The sequence below is a fragment of the Alligator sinensis genome, unplaced genomic scaffold (genome assembly GCF_000455745.1).
Source record: "Alligator sinensis unplaced genomic scaffold, ASM45574v1 scaffold597_1, whole genome shotgun sequence".
Lineage (NCBI taxonomy): Eukaryota > Metazoa > Chordata > Crocodylia > Alligatoridae > Alligator > Alligator sinensis.
Window position 1 is genome coordinate 7,706 of NW_005842074.1, and position 24,411 is coordinate 32,116.

The following is a 24,411-nucleotide window of genomic DNA, read 5'->3' on the forward strand; positions in this document are numbered from 1 at the left end:
GCAGAGTCCTGGTTGTACAATTTAGATGTTAAGAAGCTTGGAGTGGTATGCTATGTATATGAATGCTAAAGCATAGAGCAAATTGTTATGTGGGAGCCTTGTAGTTAAATGGCAACAAAATAGAAACACTAGTTAATTTACTACCTACGTAATAACATTTGTTTAAAATTAAAATATTCCAAATACTATTTACAATGTTTCTAAAATATTTACTAGTATGATTCATATTCTCCAGTTGATTGGAAACATTATCTACTTACTACGATTTTTACTATAATACCCTTGAGGTGTAACTTTGTAGTTTGGTGTGGCTTCAGCTAAAAGCTAAATTGAGATGAAGGAAGACTAATGGACACACTCATTGGTTTTTCATCACTTCTTCCCCCTTTCATGTACACTGATAACTTTTGAACAAACATAAGTCTATCTCAGAAGTTACATACATGTAACCTAATATTAATATTGAGATTTCATGTTTTGGTTTCTTCTAGTTGCCTACTTGAGAAATGAGGACAGTGCTGCAATGGCAGAGCTCCCCTTTCTTAAGGCTGACATCAGAGAGATATTTGAAAGTAAGCATAATGCCTCTTCAGCACTCATCCCAGGCTATCTACTCGGCAATCAGTGACTTAATATGGCAATGATTTAATGCTCTTCTTGAAATCCAATCTTTTGATAAAGCCTATAAGTCACAAGTAATATCTGACTTCTAACTAGTTAACAATTATGATGTCTCCTTTGTATAGAAGTATCATTTATATATATATTTTTTAAGCATTTGACTCGAACCACAGTTTTTACAGCACTTTAGATTTGAAATATAACTAACTTCTGGGAAGTATAATCTTGTATGAACTTGTAGTCTTTTACCCATCATCATCTTTAAGATGAAAGACATGAGGCAACACTTGTGACAACTGAATTTGCTTTTAGAAAAGAGTTAACTCTTCATGAAAACGCCTCCATCCAGAAGAGCACAAGATTTTTTTTTTTTTTTTCATGCCAAATCGGGACACTTACTAAGTTTTTATTCTGCAACCTGAGATGTTTGATGACAAGTATAACATTGCATACAAGGACTCGTCAGTATTACTTCAGGTTGCTTACCACTTGCATTAAGACCCCAGCTTCAGCTATTTCTAATTAACTCAAATTGTAATCCTTGGGATGAAATTTTACATTATAAGAATCTGATGAAAAGTTCAGTTGCTTTGGACAATAAAATTAATATTTTTCTTAATAATTTTTCCCCGTAACTTTAACCATACCATTGAAAACTACAGTGCCTCCATGAGCTAAAGGGATAGCCTTGATTTTTGGCAAGATCATTGCCCTAGGGGGTTATGGGGAGTGGTGCATAGTTTTTGTTTTGTTTTATTTTATTTATTTATTTATTTTTTGCACCTATGAAATCCACCCAAATTTGACTGTTATGAATAAATGGCAATTTACAGAACATGAATAAATTATTAACTGAGGATGAGCAGTGAAGTCCTTGGAAGACTCCATCTGCCTTGCTGCTGCTTAAGGACAGAGCATGCTCAAATGTTTTGGTGGTTTGTTTTTTTTTCTTGTTGGGGTTTTCTTGTTTTTGGTTTAAGCTGGAATTCTTCCTGTAATTGCTCCTCTTAGCTCCCAGGGCTGCTGGGGGTCAGATACTGCAACTACCCACAACAACAATTGTCTTTTATGCTGTTATTGCCCTGCCTGATGATATTTTGGTAGCATGAAGTGAGGAAAGATGCCTGACTGGATTGCTCAGGAGTGAAAAGAAGAAGAATGGGTGTGAGGGAGATGTACAGGATGAAGGAAGACATGCTAGAGGTTGGGGATAGGAAGCACAGGAAGTCTGCTTCAGTATAAGAAACAGCATTTGAGCATGTAGGATTATATCATAATTCATATGCAAAAGAGTTGCAGGGCTGTTTCTGGCATTTGAGTGCTTTGCATCTGTCTGTCTGATCTTTGTATGTAGTAAATTAGTTGTATTGCAGTGGTATATCTACAGTCCCCAAACTCTTTAGGACTGTAGAATTGAGTCGATACTAAATCATGGATATGTAGCTATATCTGGACATCATAACTGATGGAAGTGTTTTGCTATTTTTTCTTCAGTTCCGTTAAAAAGCCATTTCAAACGCCAAAAGAGGAGGAAGTGCTTTTGGAGGAGGAACCAACTCTGGAGAAGAAAGGTCCAGCACCATAGGCCAAGGCTCCTGAAGGAGCACAAACCACCCAGCAGCAAATGCCTGAAAGCAACTCAGAACCAACACCAAGCTGACACAGATCCAAAGGCAGCTGTCTGCATGCAGCCACAGCAACAACAGCAGGGGCAAGGAGGCATGGCCCCACAGGTGACTGTACAGGTGCAGGGACTGGAGTTCCCACAAGTGACTGTGAATGTGCAGCCACAGATGCAGCTGCTGAGCCAACAATGGGAAGTGCCACAAGTGACTGTGCAATTGCAACAATGGCAACAAGGCCAGGGTGCAGTGACTGTACAGGTGCAGCCACAGCAGCAGGGTCAAGGTAGGGTGGGTTTCCAGGTGACTGTCCAGGTACAGCCACAAGTAAGCCATGACCAAGAAAGGCCACAGGGGACACCACTCCAGGCTGAGGGCCAAGGTGAGGAAAAGTCCCAGGCCACCGAGCAGGAGCAGCAAGAGAACCGAGATGAGAGGGAGTTTACTGTGACTGAGCTGAAGCAAGAGAAGGACGAGGACGTGGAAAGAACAGAAGTAATGAAATTTCAAGTGCCAAGTCAAGAAGGGCTGGAGAAGCAGGCACAAGACCAGAGCCAAGAGGAAGAAGAGTCAAAGGTAGTGGTTCCCCAGAGGCTGGCCCAAGAAGTGGAAGGGAGAGAGACTATAGGACCAAAGGTGATGGACCAGGTGCAGGAACAGCAGCAGGAGGACAAAGGGCAAGATAAACCACCCACATCTAACAAACTGCCACGGGAGATGCCAAATTATTTTGTCTCTATTCCAGTAACAAATGACCAGGTATTGTGAAACTAACTGAATGAAACAAAATGAGCATATCAGATGACTAAAATGCTGTTGTATTCATTGCTAGCACCACTTTATCACTTCCATACTTTTTTTTTTTTTTTAAACAGTGTGTCCAATTCTCTCTCTTTTTCCCCCCCCCCACCCTCCCCCTTCCTTTTCTTTTGTTTTTTTTTTTTTTTTTTTTTTAAACCACCCCCCCCCCCCCCCCCCCTTTCTTTCTTGTTGGTTTTTTTTTTTTTTTTTTTTTTTTTTTAACATTCTGTGGTTCCCTCTAATCGGGGGTGGTGTATGTCTGAATATTTTGCAAATCTCTGTATAGTATTTTTCTAGTTGTACTGTATGAGGTGGAAGTGGTAGATTATACGATCACTCTTAGTATTGTGCCAAATTTTTGACTTTGAAAACAAACTCAAGTATAGATGCACTGTATCTGCAAAATCCTTTTTGGAGAAGGATATAGCAGATCACTTCACAATAATTTCAAGGCCTGTCACAAGCTGGAACTGAACCCTTTTGCAAGGTCAAGAAAACAGTTTAAAATTCCATCCTGTCTTAAGAAAACTGTGGTAAGACTTTTACTCTGAATCCTCCTTTAGTTGATATGTCAAGTACAAGATTTATTTAAACTGCTTATGATGAAGGAATAATTTTGCACATTATCAGCTGAATAGAGTTAGCAGAGAAGTGTCTTATTCCCAGGTTTATATAATATGGGTGCTACTCTCGTTAGAGGAACTAGACGTCTTTTTCTGAGCCTTTTTTTTTTTTTTTTTTCCTTCTCCAGGATAGATGCAGGGGTTGGTTGGTTTGTTTTAGTCCAACATGTTTTTGCATGGTCTAAGCTAAATTGTGCAAATGAGAACAAGATTAGACACTGCACTATAAATGCCGTTTATTGCCTAACTTGGTTAACCACTCCTGAAATGACTTAGCAGGTTGTTCCAGTGCAGACATCAACTGGAACGAATAGCCCCAGCCCCCTATAAATTATAGAAAGGGTCTGTATGTGCTCACCTTCCTACAATCAGACTTAGGATCCTGACTATGCTGCTGAAACTTGAGTTTCTCTTTAAATTTGCTTTTATTATAATTCAGGGTGGAGGCCTATACTCAGCAGGGAACAGGGGCAATAACTTCACTGACCATCTACTTTTAAGGGTAAGGTAAGTGGTTTCTTAAATGGACTCCCCATGCCTCCAGGAATATCTTTGTAACCAGTTGAAGGGGTAGACCAGTCTCTTAGCCATAGAAAACTGGTTGAAAGGCCTCTACATTTGGCACAACTGCTTTTTCCATCATTTGTCTCTACCAGATGCAGGAAACCATTGGCTGATTTCAAACTAACCTTACTGAACCATTCATCTGGGATGACACTAAGCCAGTTTGAAAATCTTTTCAAAATATCCTCTTCTTTGTGACTTGGGTAATACTTAAGAGCCCCTTGAGCTTCTATAATCTTGTCATCAAAACTTGCATCCCTAGTTTCTAGGAACTGGTGCAAAGGATTGTTTTCTGATTGACCTCCTTGCTTTCCCTGGATTTGTGTGCTTTTTTGCAGCTCTTGTTGGTTCATCCAAACCCTCCCCCCCAGCAATGCTTTCTCTATAGATGGAGCCAAAATTTACTGGGATTAAGATTTAAAAAAAAAAAAAACAAAAAAAAACAAAAAACTTTGACTGGCTGCCGTGCAATCAATGAAATGTGACTGGTGTTGTTCCATGTTTTGAGGTTGAGATGGCTATTGGTCTCGACATCCCTATAGGATTTTGAGAATTTCTTCAGCATGAAGCCATGAACATCTACCTCTAGGTTTAAATTAATAAACGAGAAAACACCCTACAAATATATTTCTTGATATTTGGATAGGTTTCAATGCTCTGTCTCACCAATAACCTTGGTGTATCTAACTGGTATCCACCAGAAAGGAATCCATTTTACATGTACATAGGAGGACAGTCCTGAAACTGCTGGTTTTCTGTGGTACATACAGCTACCTGTCTGTCTGTTTTTTATTTGTCTGTATGCCATTATACTTAATTTGCATTGCTGCTTATGATGCATCCTGCCTCCACTCTGCCGCTCCATCATCTAATTGTTTGCAATATATAATTTGACCTTTTCTCTGTTCTGCATAACTTCTCATACTACACTCATCACCATACTATTTAAATGCTTTCCAGATGTGCATTAAAATGTGACTGAACATCTGCTATATCTTTCTGTGTTCTCATTCTTTCTCCAGTGCAAGAAAAACTGTGTAGTCTTTTGTAAGATTTCTTTTATTAAAGTTTCTGGTTGGTTGGTTGTTAGCTTTTTTTTTTTTGTTTTCTAAAACAAAACAAAAAACACAAACAAAAAAAACCCAACAATTTTGCATTTGAGAGAACAAGGTCATTAATATACCTTGGTCTTGACAGATAATGATTTTATGATCTTTGCTTTGGGGTTATCACAAGGGCATGGCAGAAGATCATTGTAACTTTCTGTGATTCATTAAATGGATGCTGTATTGCTCCTCCAATGAGTGAACAAGCGTGGGGGATAAATGTAAGCAAGAGAAAAGAACTGACATGTATCAAATCAGCATGGTTGAAGCTGGAAATTGGAAGAGTTTCTAACCATTAGAAGAGGGATCTAGAGTTCAGCTCCTCCAACAGGAGTACTGAGGGCAAAGTAATTTATTTTAAGATGCGACTGTAGCAAATGTTCCACCCAGGGGTGGTCATGTTGCCCCCTGCTCAGCTCTTGCCAAATTGACTCCCCTTGGGGCCCTCTCCCCTTTTTTACTTGCATGCCATGCTTTTATGTCATCAGTTTCTGATAAAAGGGAGGTTATTTGAGAACTTCCCAAGCCTGATCTTACTCCTAGGACCACAGATGTTTGTGGTCATTGCCTTAATGTCTAGTTTTTGTGGGCTCCATCCTCCCTGGTACCTGCTCCCATGCCTTGCAGGTGATCTGGTAAGAGATGACCTCTCCTGGGCTACAGGCTCCCAGCCCCACTCCTCTCCACTCCTGGGCTCTCTAGCCTTGCTGACCTTACTTTCTCCCTCTGGTAGGCCCCAGGCACTGGAGCTTCCCTTCAATGCACCCTAGTCCCCTCTGGGCATTGGACTGTCTCTGGCTTTCCTAGTACCCTCTAGGCACTGGATCCCCTTCCTCCTAACCCCCTTACCCCAGCTACCAGACCTGATGATGTGCTCTAGTATCCCCTGGGCACTGGACCCTCTTGGTCTTCTTCCCACTACCCCTGAGGCTCCAGACCTTCTAGTCCTTGTGCCTAGTCCTTCCTGGGCCCTCCACCTCTCCCTCCTACTGGCTTTGTTCTTCTGGTCTATCTCTGTCCATCTTCCACAACTACCAGGCATATCTGTTTTGCCCTGTCTTGGGTGCTGGGCCCCTGACCCCATTCCAAGGCCTGCTTTGCTACTCTTGGGCTCTGGTCTACTTGCTGTTTGGAATTTGGGCACCCTGGTCCTCTGCTCTCTACCCATCTCCAGGCTATGGGCTCTCTTGCTCTTCTTCCCAAGCCTGGTCTATTCCTGGGCTCAGCGCTGCTTGCACCAGCTTGGCAGTTATCAGAAGCCTTGCTTCCAGGCGCTCTTATTTCTGTGGACTTCTTTTCACATTTTGAACCTTTGACACCCCCCTTTCTCCCCCCCCCCCCTTCCCCCCCCCCCCTCCCCCCCCCCCCATCCACTCCTACCATTTTCTTCCTTGGATGTCCCACCAAAAAAAAAAAATGATCAGCTGTATCTTTCAAACTTTGGCCCCAAATGGGGCGGGGGGGAAGAGCTATTGGTTAACTAGGTGGGCCTTAAGGCCCATGATCTCTGGGAAGATGCAAATAGACAGGGGTAGACTGCCTGCCCAGCTCAGGCCCAAGGGTTACACGTCTCAAGTCTGGCCCCCTTCTAGTCAGCTGACTCCTTAATGGACTCTTCCCCCCCCCCCCCCCCTTTTGCAGGCTGCTCTTCCAGCAGACTTTTCTCTCAAGAAGACAGGCATGCACCGAGCACCCTGTCACAGTGAACTTGATCTGTTTTGGGACCTATTTTAATGCTAGTTGTCTGTAATTTAAAGAATGGTCTCTGACCCAGGAAGTTCTTTCTAGTCTGTGGCATGCACACGTGTGTGTGTGTGTGTGTGTGTGTGTGTGTGTGTACACAAAAGTGTTTTATGAAGTATAGAATCTTTTGCTTTCTCTTTTCATTTTACTTGTGCCCCTAAGGCTGAAAACAGATGTTTGTATGATTTTTATCTTGGAATAAAATGGTTTACCCTGGGATAAATACAACATCAATCTGTTGCCCTTTTTTAAAGTGTCCTGGATAAGAGGTAGTAACAGTTTATCCCAGGATATTGCAAAGTGTTGGTACAGTTATCCCAGGATTGCATAACTGAATCAATGGCAGAAAAATGGCAGCACATTCAGCTACTGTCCAATACGGGCATTAGTCTATTCGGGGACCAATGCAACATCTGTCCCTAGCCTAAAGAAGTTGTTTGACTGTGAGGGCATGGGGCTTCCTGCCATCTTGCTGCTTCCTGGGCAGAAGAGAGGCCACACTGCCACTTCTGGAAGGTTAGTATTGCAGGCATGCACCCATTGTGACAGGGAATTCCAAGGGGCATTTTACTAACCTAAGCCAATGAACTTCACTTGAACTGGTTTTGACCCAGTATTACTGTGGTTGCAGGGGCAGGGGGGGAAGACTGGGACCCTTCTTTTCATATTTTAAGTGATTAGTAGCCGGTCTTCTTTTTAAAAGAGGAAGAAAAAAATTCACCTTGAAGCCCCTGATGCATTATATTACTTGTGCAATGTACCAGTTAAATGCACAATAAAACTTAGACACGTTACATATGCAAAATAATTATCAGACAGTAAAAATGGCCAACTAGCCACACAGACTTCTTTTGTCTAGTTTCTATCAGGCTTTACTTTGAACCTGTGACAGACATGACCAAACACTCTTTTCAGCATCCCAGGGTAGGCTACTCTTCTCCCCCCCGCCCCTGCCGAGAGTCAGTGATTTATTTATTTATTTATTTTTCTCTTCTGAATTCTACTGCCCCAGGGTCTCTCAGTAGATGTCATGACTGACTTTTCCTCCCTTTTCCCAACCAGTCTTCAAAGCTTTCTTTAAAGAGCTATGAGTACCTTTTCCTGTGAGAAGCAGGAGAGAGATGCTCAACGTGACATGCTTTACTTGCACATAATAGTAATCTGAGAGAAGGGGAGACAGTTTGCTTGGAAAGCTGCCAGTAGAGACAGCATGGGGAAAGACAAGAAGCACAAACTGAAATACCTCCCAAGGTCTGTGGGAGAACTTGAGTCCTGCTGCTCTGGCTGCCTTCTGTCTTCATGTGGATCTCCCTTGATTTTGACAAGGGTCAGGGGAGTGGCTCCTTTACCCAGGGGAGCTCAGTCCTCACTTCTCATTATCAGCATAGCTAAAGGTGTGGGAGGGGGGAATGACAGCCCCTTTCCAGCTCCCCTTGGTTGTGAGAGGAATGATAGTTTCTAGCTCCCCTTGCTGGTGAGTTCTGCAGAGCACATTTCCAGGACACCTTTTCCCCCTCTGGATAGCTTGTCCTGTGAACATGAAGCAGGTCATGGGGCATGATGCACCTGTTGCTTGATTGGAAATAATGTCTGCCAGTGGCTTTGCTTTAGCAAAAATTGCTGATCTGTTTGTTAGATACCATGATGCAGATGAGGTTAGCAGAAAGTGTAGGAAGAAAGCTCTGGTGGGATTTAATATAGAACAGTGGTTTTCAACCTGTGGTTCATGGACCCTTGCTGTTCCCCTTTTTGACAGTCTGTGGTCAGCAAAAGATGATTATGATCAATTGTAAATGTGGGTATCCATATATTTTTAATTCAAATAGTCTGCACCTCCATTTGAAAGTTTTTAGGGATCTGCAAATGAAGAAAGACTGAAACCCACTGGTCCAGAGTTTTCCCCACACCCTCTTTTTCAGGGAACAGGAGATATTTTGTGTAGGTCCTTTTCATAATGGAGAGTAGTCTGCACAAGATGGTTGGTTAGTTATTAGATTTACACCCTGCCCTACCCAAAAGTCTCGAATCAGTTTATAATAAGCACGCAACCCACAACCATGATTCCCCATACAACTCCCCAAAACCAGAGAACTTCCCCCACCCCCCATCCAACCTTGATGCAAGCAAACCTCTTGCCAACCCCAACTGCCACTTGCATCCTGATACAAGAAATCTCTTCCTACCCACTCCCCCTGCCCTGACTCATCCCCAGGGGGAAATCTCTCCTCCCCCACCCTCCTGCAACGTTTCCTCTAAGCCAGCAACCCCTCTGCTACAGAAAATCTGAGAGTGTTACCACCTTCCTCCAAAGTCATTCCTAACTTCTTTCCCTCCCCCCAATGAACACAATGCAAATTCCCAAGCATGTTGACAATCAAGTAAAAGAGAGACTTTTTCTGGCCCTACATTGGTCACCACCAGAAGAGTGTCCCTAAACAGCACAATGGGCAGAGTGACTTTTTTTTTCTTACCTCCAGAATACTTGCGGGGGTGGTATAGATGTGCCCTTTGCTATGCAAGACTTTAACCTGCTCAGTGGAACTGAAGTCATTAGTTTCCACTGCTCATCTGATACTGTGAACCACTAAGGTATTGCTGAAGAAAAATGTTTGATTCTGATCAATCTTCTTACAATCTGAGGGAGTGCCACACTCAAGGCAGTTTGATATTGGAAATACAGATAAGTAGTACCTTATTCTATTAAATTAACTGGCTGCAAAGTGAGGTGTTATTCACTGTGAGAAATTGTCCAAAAACTTGTAAGAATTCAAGTAGCTCAGTGTTGTTTCATACCTTCAAATTGGTTGCCTTTCTATGTGTGTTTTTTGTATTGAAGTTCAGCAAATATCCATTATATTTCCCCCTTATTGTACCAGCATTTTTTTGATTTGCTACAAATATGCCAATCCTTCATCATGTGGAACAAAAATCAAGTTGCTCCCAAGAAGAAAGTAGATAATTCATGCTCTAATATTAAGTCATTTGACTGAAGCATATGTGTTTTATGTACATATGCTTGCTCTTATATATATTCCTGAATACATACTCTGGAATTTTTATAATTTACTTTTTGGAACCATTTGAAAATATAAATGTATAAACAGAATTTTACAATCTTTGTGTATACTAGCATCTGTCTCTCTCTTCTCCTCCCCCCCCCCCCCCCCCTTATCAAAGACTGTTTTTTCAGAAAAAACTCTAGGTCTCATCATGTCAAGACCCAGAACTGCATGGTCAATTCCTATAAGATTCCATCCTTGGAGAAAAGCACATTTAATCTGTTGAATTATGGGTTGGCTATTCCAGTTCCCTTTGGGAAGAGACATCAATTTAATCTGTGATCAAATTTGTAATCAGAAAATGGTATAAGATTAATTATGGAAATGCTATTCAATTTCCACAGTCTATTAACAACTGACATCTGCATGACGATCACATTAACATTTACACATCACTGCTAGCTTTATTCTAGCACACTTATGGTCAAGTTTAGAACTGGTATAAGATCCATGGAGTTTGCTTGGCTTATGTGTGGGCCAAATTCAGAACTCAGGCTTTCAAAAAGGAAAGCATATTGGCTGATTCTTGAATTGGTTTAGCCATTCTAAACCTTAAGGTGCAAATTCTGCTTGGGTTTACACCTTTAACCACCTTTAAGTTCAAGAGGCTGTGCAAATGTAGCTGAGGACAGAATTCCAAGTATGTTTACTTGGGATTTTGAGCTATAAGTGCATATCTTCTCAGCCTGAAGAACCCAGGTGCAGGACCTTCACAAATCTCAGAATTACTTTCATTCAGGTGAAGGTAACTGGTTCCTGAGATGTTCATTTCTTTCTTTCTGGAAAATTTGGATTCTTTTAGTTTAAAATGATATGCTTTTCATCTGTTTACTGCATTGCAGATTTTAGACAAAATTGAAGATGTACAGGAACTCATATTTACTAAAGAACCTGCTTTGTTGAGAGCTTTAATTCCTGTTCAGACTATGCATCTTACCATCATTGTTGCTCATCTGAGAACAGAAGAAGAAGTAAAAAAGTAAGAATTAAAATAAATGCAAAGAAAAGTTTCTTTAAAATGACTCCAGGGCCTTTCCATTCAAAAAAGCCAAAGCGGAAAAATTTTCTAGGCACTAGTGAATATAATTATTCATAACTACAGTGCTAAACTATCTGCTTTGCTAAGCACTGCTTTTATGAAATCTAGATACAACATAACATTGGAGCTTTAATTTTTTAAAATTAGAAGATCTTGCCAGTGCATGGAAGAAAAGCAGCACCATGCATTTAAATACTTCTTTGTGATAATTAAATGAAAAATGCTGACTTTTCTGAGCTTTCCTGTACAAATGCATTTTGGAGTGACTATAGATTCTTAGAGGGAAGTTATGACTGGATTAAATGGAAAGTCTTAGCTCCTGAGATGCCTTTAGTCTTCCATAAAACCTAAAGAGAAGAGGAAACTGAATTGAAAGGGAGCCCTATTTTGAATGGCTATTAGTCTTTATAAGAAGGACTTCAGCATGGCCAGCTCAAATGATTCTGAATGTATTTAAAAGTAATTTTACATTTTTAATTTGGGAAACTCAACTGATTGAAAGAAAATTGTCTGTCTACATAAATAAAGATCTAGGAATCCTCTTCTTAGGACCCATCAAATAGTAATTTGTCTGAAATGAGGTTGTTGTTTTTTTTTATCGGTATGGCCCTTTGAGTATTTTGGTAAGCTTGCAAGAAGGGATATGAGAGGGGAAAGCCTTTAATAATGTGATTGATTTCTGCTATAGCTGCTAATTAGGGGGGCTGCCCTCCCAGAGGCTGAGGACATGATATGAATGTGAATCAGGTGGCTGAAGAGGTGATTGAAACTAACAAGTGTCAATGAAACTAAAAGTGTGTGCATGCACACACACGAATGGTTATATCTAATAAAAAGAAGTCTTCCTGACAAATTCTCTCCATGTTTTACCCTCTTATTGGTAGAGCTGTACTGCACAGGATCTTCCTCTAGCTGGTGCTTTCTGTTAAGCACATGAAAGGACCCAATTACATTTTGTGAGTGAGTATTTTTAGGGCGTGTAGATGAAACTTGGGGTGGGGGGAAGGCACCTAAATAGAAGTGGTGGGTTTTTAAAAACACCACTTCAATTTAGGGCCAAGTAAACCCCCATGTCATGCACACACCCTGCTGAGCCACCTGCCTTTCCGGCGGTGGGGAGGGGAGGGCGAGCTGCCAGCTAGTGGAGCGGTCCCTGGGTTGCGGGGATGGGGCTGGTGCTTCCCTCCATGGCAGCAGCGGCTCCTGCCTGCAGGCACATGGCTCGGGTGGTCCTGGGGGGCACCACAGCTGCAGAGGGAAGCACTGGGCTCCTGTGCAGCTCAGGCAGGCAAGGTCCAGGGGAGGGGAAAAAAGAAGGAAGAAAAAAAAAAAAAAAAAAAAAAAAGATCTTGGCTTTTTTCTTGGGTGGAGCCTGCCTTCCTGGGCTGCTGCCAGGCTGCCTGCACGGGCTTCCTGCAGAGCCCCTGAGCTGCATGGAGTCTGGTGCTTCACTCTGCAGCTGTAAGGCAGTGAACTAAAGCTCCTTGAGGAGTTTGTTTGCTGTGCCCCAAGTTGTTTAAGGTCTATCATGCTGCCAAATGTGCTACAGCAGCTGGAATTGCTGCACAATACGCTGCCAACATGTGCAAAAGCATTTAATCTGCTTTAAAGTGTTGTGCACATGTGCCCCTCATTTTGTCTACACATGGCTTTACTTCTCAATCTTAAATTATTGAAGCCGAGTCTGTGGAAAATGAAATATCTCACTGTAGAGCAAAAATTCATCCAGCAAATTTCATTACATTTGTTATTTTGAATGGTGATTATCCCTTAGCTACTGATGTGACATCATTCAGATTATGGTGAGAGAGAGAGAGAGAGAGAGAGAGATTCTGTTCAGTGGTCCCTCCAAAAGTTCTTGTCTTCTAGTAAGTCCTAGGTCAGCAGCTTTTATATTAAAATAGAAATAAGTGTCCTCTGGTAGTGAAGACTCTCTCTAATATAGACAGTCCATGGTGTCAGTAAAATATTAAGTGCCTTCTGCATGCACAGAACAATGTCAGGGGCATTAACATTCACACTTGCTGCATCTGAAGACTAACCATGGATTATACAATGTGTCCTGTATGCAACAGTTTACTAAATTTTTGGACAAAATTTGGACAACTTGATTCTATAAATCAAACACGCTAACTTATGTAATTGACAGGTAGGTGTCCCGTAACCTTATTTTCTACCTGTGACAGTTGCCATCTTGGATGATATACCAGTGACCCCCAGCATGAGTTTTTCAAGAGCCAGGATGTGCATTTGGAGGACAAATTGTAACTGACAATTCAGTTGCATTTAAATTGCAAACCCCCCTGAATAATGACAAACCTCTTACTTAAACATCTCAGTGCCTGATTTAGCAAGGTAATTAAAGCATGTTAGCAATGTAATATGTAAGGTACTTAATTTTAGCAAGATGTTTTAAATATCAGCTTATGCACTTGCCCAATTTTTATTATAGCCTTTCCAAAAATATTGTTTCGGATTTGTAATGGCTTCTGTCCATCATCCAAAGGTTAAATGATCTCCCACTGGGATCATGGATTGTTTTATCTTTAACACTACAGAAAAATAGGTTAAGTTGTAATAGTAACATTTAATGATAGCACAAAAAATCGAAGTTTGTTCTTTTGTGTGACTTTTTTTTCAGTCTGAAAGAACAATGTAGTATACTTTTGATGTACTAACAATATTGGGCAAAATACTGTAGATGTATCAAACTCTAAGTGCTTGAAAAGGCTGTTTAAGGGTGTAATGTATCTCAGTTTACTCAAACCACTTCCATATCTTCTATCTGTAATCCAAGTGATTGTATTGAACCTTACAGCAAAAAAGCATTTTGCTCTCATACCTTCTGTAACACTGAAGAATGGTCTCCTTGCCAAAAATTGGAAGCATCATAGCAATCTCTCATAGCTCTAGTGTTATTCTCTCTGGGTGATTATTAACCTGTCAAGTGAATCTGCCTTTTTAAGGTGTTGATTTTATTTATTTTTAAGGGCTGTCTTGGCACTGAAACAGAGCAAAGCTAAAATAGAAGCCATCTTACAGGGTAAACTCCTTAACATGACCTTTCATGGAATTGGGCAATTCAACAACCAAGTGGTATATGTAAAAATGTCAGAGGATGAACAACAAATGCTAAGTAAAATTGCAGGTAAGCATTTATTTAAACTGACCTGCCACTTGCATATGATTTTATTTTTTTCCCCAATATTTCATAGGGTTACCTTAAATATTCAGGATGGCTGGGACTCCTGTGGGGAAGTTTTCACATTTTATTTTTGCTTTGTAAACAACCATGGGGAAAAAAATCTTTGCTTAAGACACTTCTTCTTTTTTTTTTTCTATGTAGTTTAATCATGGCTTCCCCTCAAGGGAGGGATGGAATAAGTTTTATGTACTAGTATGGGGAAACTGAGGCACAGAAAAGTTAAGTTGTTAAGGTAATTGAACAAGTCTGTTGCAGAAGAGGAAACTGGAGCTGTTAATTTTCCAAAATATTCTGTCTTCAAGACTATGTGCGTGTGTGGTGTGTCTTTTAAAGAGGAGACTAAAAAGGCTTACTAGAGAGTGCAGAGCAGTGTCATTAACATTTGGAGGTTCTACAAGTGAGTGTTTACTTCCCCCATGCTGTGTTTACTAGTATTTTCTCTGCAAGCTATTCTTGCCTGCTATCATCAGTCCCAGAGATGGCTGCATTTCTGTAGCTGGGATGCATGGTATTTGTGCCCGAAAGCTTGCAAAGAACTTTTTTTTCCTAACTATTCGGTTGGTCTAATAACACATCTATCCAACTTTGCCTGATATTTGTGAAGCACTTTAGGATCCTTTAGACTGAAGTTGCTATAGAAGCATGACCTAATTTTCCTGAAAGAATGTGATTTACTGTTCACTTTTTACTATGTACAAAATTCTTAAGAATACTTAATTTCTTTAGGCAAAAATAGCTCGAAACTAATTCATGGGGAAAAAAAAATTACAGAAAACTTATGAAATCTTTATTCTCAGGGAAGAATGGCTGATAAGCATTTCTGTTTGCTTTCTGCATTCAGAAAGGCTTCAGACTGTCTCTCCTTAAGTTTCCAAAAGCTATTTTAGCCTGCAGTGCAGAGCCTAGTCTGAGCTTTTGGATTCCCAATTCCAGCAGAGCAGAAATAATCAATATATGATGGCATTTTTTGCCAACTTCATACTTGGCCAAAAATAGCTTCTTCCAACAAATGTTTCTCAAAACATGTTCAGCACAGAATTGGCCATATGTTTGTATCCGACTTCTGTCAAAATATTTCCCCTTTTTTAAAGGAAAACAGAGTTCCATAATTAGTGATGAATAAGAGGATAATGCATACCACTCTACCAAAAACCAAATGTGAGGTGTATGTGTTTTTTGGTAAACTTCTGCTTCACTATTAAGGCTATTTAGTTAGCTACCACATTTGTTCATTTTGATATTTAATTCATAATCAGAATATTTTTTCCCCTCTGCTCCTTCCTTTTCCCCTCTCTCATTCTTGAATTCTTAAACTATGCTGGCTCTTCTTCCCCTCTTAACTGTTTTTCCCCTTCTCTAATAAATGGATAGTATTGTACCCAGGTGGGAAATGTCTCTCTCAACTGTTTGTCTCTGTGCATCTCTGCTAAATAAAATTAGGCACTTCACTATCCATTACCTTTTGCTGGACTCTAACCTTCATCTTCCTTGATTATCCTCTGGTATGGATGTAGATAATTTTGGACCAAACCAGCTGTGCTTTTGTTAAAAATAGTCTGACACTGCCTTGCTCATTTGGAATAGAACCTGAACAAATTTCTCTATGCCCAAACTGTTTCTTTTTTGATATACCCTTGATACATTTGTCTAGAGACAAAATTATCCTGATTTGTGTTAGATAAATCCACATCATGTGCCCCTTTTACTTTATTCATCCACCAATCTTGGTACTCTAAATTTAACACTCTCCTGTGTCCCCTCGAAACAACATATTATAGCATGTTCTTGAATGCCTATCGAAATAAACACTGCATATACTGTTCTCTGCCATATACCCCTCCAAACAAACCTTGTAGAACTGACTCTCTTCTCAAAGTCCCCATGTCATTGTTGCCGCTTACCCCTTACCCATTATCTTTTTTTACGGAGGGGTATTATTTTTACTGCCAATCACTCATGCCACATAAGAGCTATGTCCATCATACAAGTATCATACAAGCAGAGATGCATGGAGCTTCCCCCCACCCCCCAATTTTGACCTGTTCCAGGACTGCACCCTATATATAGTTATCTTCTATGACAACTGAAGTTGCAGTAATTTAAAACTTGGTTACAATACAGGGGCACAAACTCCCACCTGGATTGTCTGTCTGGATAACTTAGAAACTTCAGGAGTTTTGGAAACAAGGGATCTAGTCCCAGTGATATTAACGCTTCTCCCATTCTATCAGGAAGAGAATAATTTTGATTGCAAACCCCAGGCATATGCTTTCAGTGCTTGGTTTCTAAGATATGATTGTTCATTGATTGCCTGTACTACTTCAAAAGTTGCTTGACCATGAGACAGCCTGCAAGTTTTTGAACTATGACCTTTATTACCAGTGTTTTTGCTACTCAGAAAACACTCAAGGAATATAGTATGCCTTCTCTTTATCCTCTAAGCACATAATGAGACTTGAAAATATGCATCAAAGGCCATGCCAATTTGACTGTACTGTCTCCATTGTGAGTTTTTAGGACCAGTACCAAGATGCCTGTCTTGGCCATTTGCTCCCATGCAGGATACAACAAAGCTAAAAATAAAGGGTGTAGTTTATGCTGAAATTGAGTACACTCCAAAATACAGGACCAGGATACAAAGCCAGGAGTGGTCCTGGGGCATGTGCTCAGTAGGGGTGTGTGAAACGGGCCATATTCGATTTCCCCCTCGCCCCCCAGATTTGGATTTGGTCCAAATTGGGGACAGTGATTCGATTTTGTTGATTCGGATCACTGTCCCAGATTCAATTCAGCTGAATCTGAAGATTTGATGCTGTTTTAGAGACTCGGCGATTCGGACATAGATATAGCTTTAAATGTTTTTTTCCTACATACTTCGAGGTACCGGGTGCAGCTTGTGAATGCTGCGATGCTGGGGCAGATGGAGCATCCCACAGAAGCATGGGGGGGAGGGGGGAACCATGCGCTCAGCAGCGAACCCGGAAGTGGACTGGAAGTACTTCTAGTTCACTTTTGGGGCCGAGCATGGGGGGGAGCCCCCCCGTGTGCCCCTAGCTCAGCAATCATCCAAGGGAGGCACCCCAGGTGCCTCCCCAGACCCAAAAGGCACCAGTTGTGGGGCATGCAGGGGGGTCCACGCGATCCCTGGTGGACCCAGAAATGGACTGGATTCATAATGACCCAGAATTGGACTTCCAGCCTCCTGCCGAGTGCACTGGGGAGTCCCCTGTGTTCCTGTGGGACACTCCATGCACCCAACCATTGCAGCATTCACAAGCCACCTGGTACCTTGAGGTACGTAGAAAAAACATTTAAAGCTGCGTCTGTGTCTGAAATAGTGAAATCTTTCCAAATCTCTCTGAATCAATTCAGAAGGTTCCCATTTAATTCGGAGAGGTTAAAGGGTCTCCTGACTCGATTCAGATTTGGCCACCAAATTGGCCTGAATCTCTGCCAAATCAAATCGGGGACCAAAGCTTCGTACAGCCCTAGTGCTCAGGCATGCTTGAAGCTGGCTACATTGCCCAATTTTTGTGACTTACCCACTGAGCTGGTGCCTAAAGGCATTTTTTTTTCTGCCACAGTGCCAGGATCAGTGAAGACAAGCCTGGAATCTTTCTTGAAATATATCTCTGATTTAAATGCATTCCCAGTTGATTAGATTATCCCAGTACAGAGCAATTGCTGTAAACACAAAAAGCAAATCCTCTTTGTTTCCCTGTTGCCCCATTTCTTCTCTCTCTCTCTCTCTCTCTTTCTTTGAGCAGGGTGTAGATTAAGCATTGCTTTTTGGACTTTGTCAGGTTTTCAGAAAGAAAATCCATTCATAAGAATGATTGATTTATTCAGGTGAAGTTCAGGTAGCTTACTACCAGCTCGGTTAAACACGGAGTTGGAATGGTCTTACCAATAGTGATTTTTGGTCAGAGTGGGTCAACATTTTGTAATTCTGAATTTAGTGAAATTTTCATAGGATTTGTAACACATGGAAACAAATACTTAGACATCCCCTTTCTCTAGTATTTATGTTCTGGAGTTGGCCTGACCTCTAAAATGAACTTTCTGTCTCTTGATGTCAAACAATGCCTTAGAACTTGGTACCCATAGGCTGCCAACAGATGTGAAAAAAAACAAACAAACAGCACTTTACCAGAAGAGGAAATGCATCAGTTTAACTCTTTTCCCCAGGATCCTAGCATCTGTATAGATTGGGTGTTTCAGCAGAGATTTTTGGCATTTTTATATAAAGGTGATTCAGTCAGCTACTAGATAAGTGCCAAAAAGCCCCGCTGAAGCACCCAATCTATACAGATGTTGGGTGAGCTGAATCAAATTAACACAATGCTTCTTCTGGGCATGTACTGTGCTCAGTGCATGGGGAGGGGTAGGGGGCATTGAGCTGAAAGTAAAGCTTCTTTTTAACATCTGTACGCAGCCATAGATCTCTGGGTCTGTTCTGGAAACTGGTATTCCTCCCCCAACTCCATACAACAAGTAATTTTATTATGTAGAAATGAAATTTATGAAGTGAATAGATAATTATTTATAAAATGTCCATTTTTGTGGCTTATTTAAAACTTATGCTACAGTCATCTCAAGCAGTTATTACAGAGCTAATGACTAACTCTTCTTCAAAGTAGGTTTAAGTGGAATTTTCTAAATCGGACAAATTTTTTTGGAGTATTCCTCAGGGCTAGGGACAAAAGTTACACAAACTGGTTTTAAGTGATCAGAAACTGGTTTAAACCTGTAACAGAGCAGAAGCTCAGTGAACATAAACCAGCTTCAAAATGGCTGAAACTGGTTTGAGATAAACCTGGCTGAATGTAGTATCAGACTTAACTGATTTGGGTCAAACCTCTTTTTGAAACTTCTGTCCTAGACCCCTTCCTGGTTTTAGTTAAATTGGAGTCCCCCCACATCCCTGCATGCTTGCTTTTCAGCCCTGGGCTGGGCTGTGTTTTCTGCTCTAGAAAGCAGAACTGGGCCCACCCATCTGCTCCCTAGCTGGACCAGTGAGGGCTGGCTTACTGACTTGGATAGCCTCCCCAAGCAAAACCTGAATCAGGTCTGGGGTCAGGGAGGAGGATTAAACTGCCATGAATGGCATGTGGCCCTGGTGGCTTTGGGGGGCATGCTGTACTGGTGGTGGTAGGAGTGTGGCAGTGGTAAGCGTGGAGCTCCTGTGGATGCTGCCAGCACTGTCGGCCAGGGGGGGCTGAGGTGGTGGCGGCCAGCAATAATCGTGGACTGCCTGCAGATGCCGCTGGTGGTGGTGACTGCGGGGTGGCAAGCAGTGACCACACACAGGCACCGCTGACACTGTTGGCAGTGCCTTTTTGCAGGCAGTGTATCACATCACACAGGGGGTGTACGTGCACCCATGTGCGCCCCCTACGCATTGCTCCTGTAAACTTCCCTTCCCCTGTGTATGATGGGAAGGGGTTAAACTTCCCTGCCTTGCTTGCTCAGTGCTGGCTGTGACTGTGGACTACAAATCCCAGAGGCACCTAGAAGCAAGAAGAGGAAGTGATGAGCAGCCCTGCAGAGTCCAGCTGCTGTGATGTGTGGATGACAAATCCCAGAGACCTCTGGGGCAGCAGGAAGAGGGAGTGAATATACAGCCCATGCTGACTACATGCCAGAAAGCCATGTTCTAGTGCCTCCTGGCTTCTGGCTTGAGCCATTGCAGGCATGTGGCTACGTTTCCTGAATCAAAAGTGAATGTCTGTTCATTTGCTTTATTGGTTCAGTCTTTGCAGCTTAGACTAACCTGAAAAGACCGAATCAATTCAACCTCAGGCTTTTTGACTGTTTTTACTTAGCCCAGAAGTGAGGGTCAACATAGTCTTTAACCAGTGTGCTATTATTAAATCTAGTATACGTGAAATTCATTGTTAAATGGCTTACACATGACTGAGACATGTTGGAGTAATCTAAAAAGACTGTCACCATGATGCTGTACTCTCTTCTGACAGGACTTGCCCAGTCTCAGTATCCCTTAAATCGCCAATCTTCTTTTTGCAACTAGCAAAAGGGTTCCTACTTGCAACAAATGCAACCCAACCCTTTGTGAAAAACCAACTCATAAACCACCAAAGTGTTGTAGCAATAAATTTCATCTTGGTTACCAATCCTTTCAAGTCGGCAGTATAAATCTGTGGGTGACTGGTGGAAGAAGCAATTCCAAATGTCACAAGTTTGTTGCTTTTTGTTTTGTTTTTAATTCAGCTTGGCCAAGTTCATATACTCTCTTCTGTATATACATCCTAAGAGTTTTTGTTCACATGAATATTTAGAGCAGGGCATTGTTTACTGTATTTACTTGAATAGAAAACAACCCTGATTATAAGATAACCCCCCCCCACCCTGCCCCATAGGTTCTATATATGGAAAACTTATAAATTTGTTATAATTTTCCAGGTATAGAATCTAATCACTGGAGATTTGCCTTTTAATTTGTCCCCCTCCCACGTGCTATAGCAGGGAAAATAAAGCTGGGGGGTCAGGTAGTCCCTTTGCTCTCTGCTTTCCTCCAGCTTTTTCCCCTCGCAGGCTCTTCCTCTTCCTTGCTGTCAGGCCCTGCTCTCTGTGAGCACGTGGACATGAGGAGGAAATTTTGAAAACAATAGCCTTAAAATTAAACATGGCTGTAGTAATTTTCATACAGAACCCATACACTTGGTTTATCCAGAACTGATGTATGTTACTTTTTTTTTTTAAACTGCTGCAAGTTTTAGTACAAGTATTCTATAAACATACTTTAAATAACACTTTTACACCTACCTATGTATAGTACAGACTATGGATAATATTAGTCCAAAACCAAAAGGCTCATGATTTACCCCATAGTTAATGGGGCTGGGCCCCAACAGAGTCAACAGCATTTCAGGTCATGGTGACCTTACAGCTCAGCACTGCTTTGTGTGTGTGTGTGTGTGTGTGTGTGTACACTTCAGATATCCTGCTCACAAAGGATGCATGTGTTAATTATCCCCCTAATAATAAATAATACTGCAGCCAGGTGTTCTTGACACCAATCCTAGTAAACTCCAAAATGTATATACAGATGGGGCACAAGGCAACCTGGTTTGGCTTCACCTCACAAAGGATGGGGCCACACTAATCATATGCACAAGGCTAAGAGAGAGGATGACAGGGATTCTGGGTGAACTATATGCAATATTGTGGCTTACCATGCTTGGAAAAGAGTTGTGACTGAGGGGGGCTGCACTTAATAGGCACTATAGTATGTATTGCTCAGATGGGCTGTACTGGCCTATCTTTGTGGTAGTTTCCAATTGGCATATTGCTTCTTGATGTCTTGTGGCCTCAGATCAAAAGTGGCTACCTGAAAAAGAGATGGCATTTGGGGCAGTCATGGTGGGCAGGGACAAATGCAAACAAGGTGGCAGGGTTGGTGATGTTACTTAAAAACCTGGGGGTTAAAGTCAAGCAAGTGCAAGTGTTAGTAGAAGGAAGAATGCAGAGGATGTTGTTGGACGCAGAAGAAATGGAGGTAGATTTGTTTAATGTATACACACCCATGGAATGGGAGGAAAGTGAAAAAGGGGAATGGAGACTCTGTAGAAGGCCAGGAGGTGGTATGAAACACTGTGGCAGACTTCTAATGAGGATTTGTACAGAAAGTGGAAAATTGATAATGAACAGTCTTCTTGGTTGAAATCAAGGAGAAGGTGGAGGATGAAAGGAAGTATGAGTTAGGAGGGGAAATAAGGATAACAGAAGTAGGAAAATGTTTGAGAACTTTTAAAAGGAAATGGGTCACCAGGGAAGGATGGACTTCCAGCTGAATTTTATGTGAAACTCTCTGTGGGTGGGAAAGGATTTGGTGGAAGTCTTCAGAGAGCTAATGGAAGAAAAAAGGATTTGGGGAAGGCTTTGCAGGCTGAGTAGTGATGCTACTGTATAAGATAAGAGATTGAGAATGGCCTCCAGCTCTTGAGGCAATCACATTATTGAATACAGATTATAAAACCCTGGCAAAAAGTCATAACAATACAAATGAAAAGTGTTCTGGATCAGGTCATATGAGAGGATCAAACATGTACGGTGGAAGGGAAAAGAATCACGCAAACATGCTGGGTATTGAGAGATGTGCTGGCATATGTGAAAGATGGAAAATGGAATATGGTGCTAGCAAATTTTGATCTCAAGAAAGCCTCATGCGTTATCCTGTCATATGGTTTTGGGGGTTTTTCTTTTTTTTTGAGGTGCTGCTGAAAACAGGATTCCTGGAAAAGTTGGTAGTCTGGGTGGAATTGTTGTATGACATAGCACAGTCAGGTCCTGTGGAAGGGAGACTTGAATCATGCCTTTCAGATACGAACAGGGGTGAGGCAAGGGTGCCCCTTGTCACCTGGAATATTTATATGCACCATGGAACCTCTGGTACAGAGGATAAGGGGGGACAAAATAATCAGTAGAGTTAATATTTCGGGGGAGGGGAGTGAAATGCTCCCTGTAAATGGATGACTTTAACATGATGGTGGGAGATAGCCTCGTTTAACTTTCGCCCCTGAAGCTTCCTTGCAGTCTTCCATGTTTCAGGATTCTCTCTAATGAGACCAAGAGTGAGATGTTGGGGATCAGAAATTGGGGAGACCTAGGGAAGTTTAGCATGTGGGCAGTTAAGAATCAGATAAAAATCTTAGCAGTGGTTCTTGATATAGAAGGGAAAGGCACAAAAGCATGGGAAGAGAGGGTCATGGGTTAGGAAAATTTTGGAGTTTTGGAGCACAAGAGGTTTGTCATATGCAGGGAAGGTGAAGCTGGTGAAACAGGTGTTGCTACCCATTGTGGTGTTTGTGGGTATAATATATCCTCCATCATGGATTCAAAGCAGGAAAATCCAGATACTGATTTGTATGTTCATTTTAGAACCCCAGAAGGAACAGACTGTCAGGAAGGAATTGTATAAGGGAAAAGAGCACGGAGGGTGGGAATTACCAGACATAGAGATGTCATTTATCAATGCACGCTATGTTAGAATGGTGATGAGGGAAGCATCAGAAGAAAGTAGGAAAATGGGAAATTTTTGTAGACTTTGGGTGAGGAAATGGCTGCTGAGGATGGGCCTATATGGGACTGGGTGGATGCGGTGGTGGGCTTGGAAATTGCTGATAAATTATGGGAGAGCAGAGAACTTTAATAAAGTATGGGGTTTGGAAGGGCTAAGGATACAAGGTTTGAAAGAAAGGGGGAAGGATTTTGAAGGAAATCAAAGGGAAAGACAAAGTAACTGAGGTGAGCAATTTGTCAGAGCAACAAGCAAGGCAAGTGTGGAAAAGAGTAATGGGGGAACATTTAAAAGAGGAACATGCAGACCTGATGTAGAAAATGGTGAGGAGAGCTTTAACAGTAAGAGAGGTTCAATATAGGTGGGGTTTGGGAAGACCAGCAAAATGTCCACAGGAGAAGTGTGGGGGCAGGAGGGAGCATAGAATCAGTGGTAGATGTATTTTGGGAATGCAGCTTTGCACAGGAGGTTTGGAAATTTTAGAAGCGAATGATAAGATAAATATAGACGTTGGCTTTATGACACATTATAACCTGCTTGACATCTGACTCCCCAGGTAACTCTCCACTCCACTATTTAACTGCTACATTCATTCTCCTTTTTCTCTCTCTCTCTGCCGGCCCCCCCCGGTCTCTCATCCACTGACTCTTCAATTCACATCTTTACTGACTGCCTGTCTTACATGCATACCAGCCTCTGGCTTCTTTACTATTCATTCTATCCTGGAAGGGCACACAACAACTGCAGAGACTTCCTCAGCCTGATGAAGGGTTTTTAAACCAAAAAGCTTGCCAAAAATTTTTTCTTCCAACTATTTAAGTAGGTCTAATAAAAGATATCAGATTCACCCAAAGAACCTCATCTGCCTATGTCTTTAGACCAACACGGCTACAACCTACACCCCTGGTAAGCATATTGTCACTGGAAGAACTTTCCCACATGTTCCCTGCTGTTGGATTTGTGGTTTGGGAGAGATGGTTAAGGGAAA

General features: G+C 41.7%; 1 protein-coding gene across 1 annotated transcript in view; it reads left to right on the top strand.

Annotated features, from left to right (window-relative positions):
* Positions 1–491: 491 nt before the first annotated feature.
* LOC102376867 overlaps positions 492–24,411 on the top strand; it is a gene marked incomplete at its 5' end in the record, with an annotated part of 37,554 nt that continues 13,634 nt past the window's right edge. Inside the window, 4 exons of the mRNA XM_006023654.2 lie at positions 492–572; positions 2,116–3,002; positions 10,982–11,118; positions 14,169–14,326. Coding sequence (XP_006023716.2) covers positions 492–572; positions 2,116–3,002; positions 10,982–11,118; positions 14,169–14,326 — 1,263 coding nt within the window. The remainder of the gene's footprint in view (positions 573–2,115; positions 3,003–10,981; positions 11,119–14,168; positions 14,327–24,411) is intronic.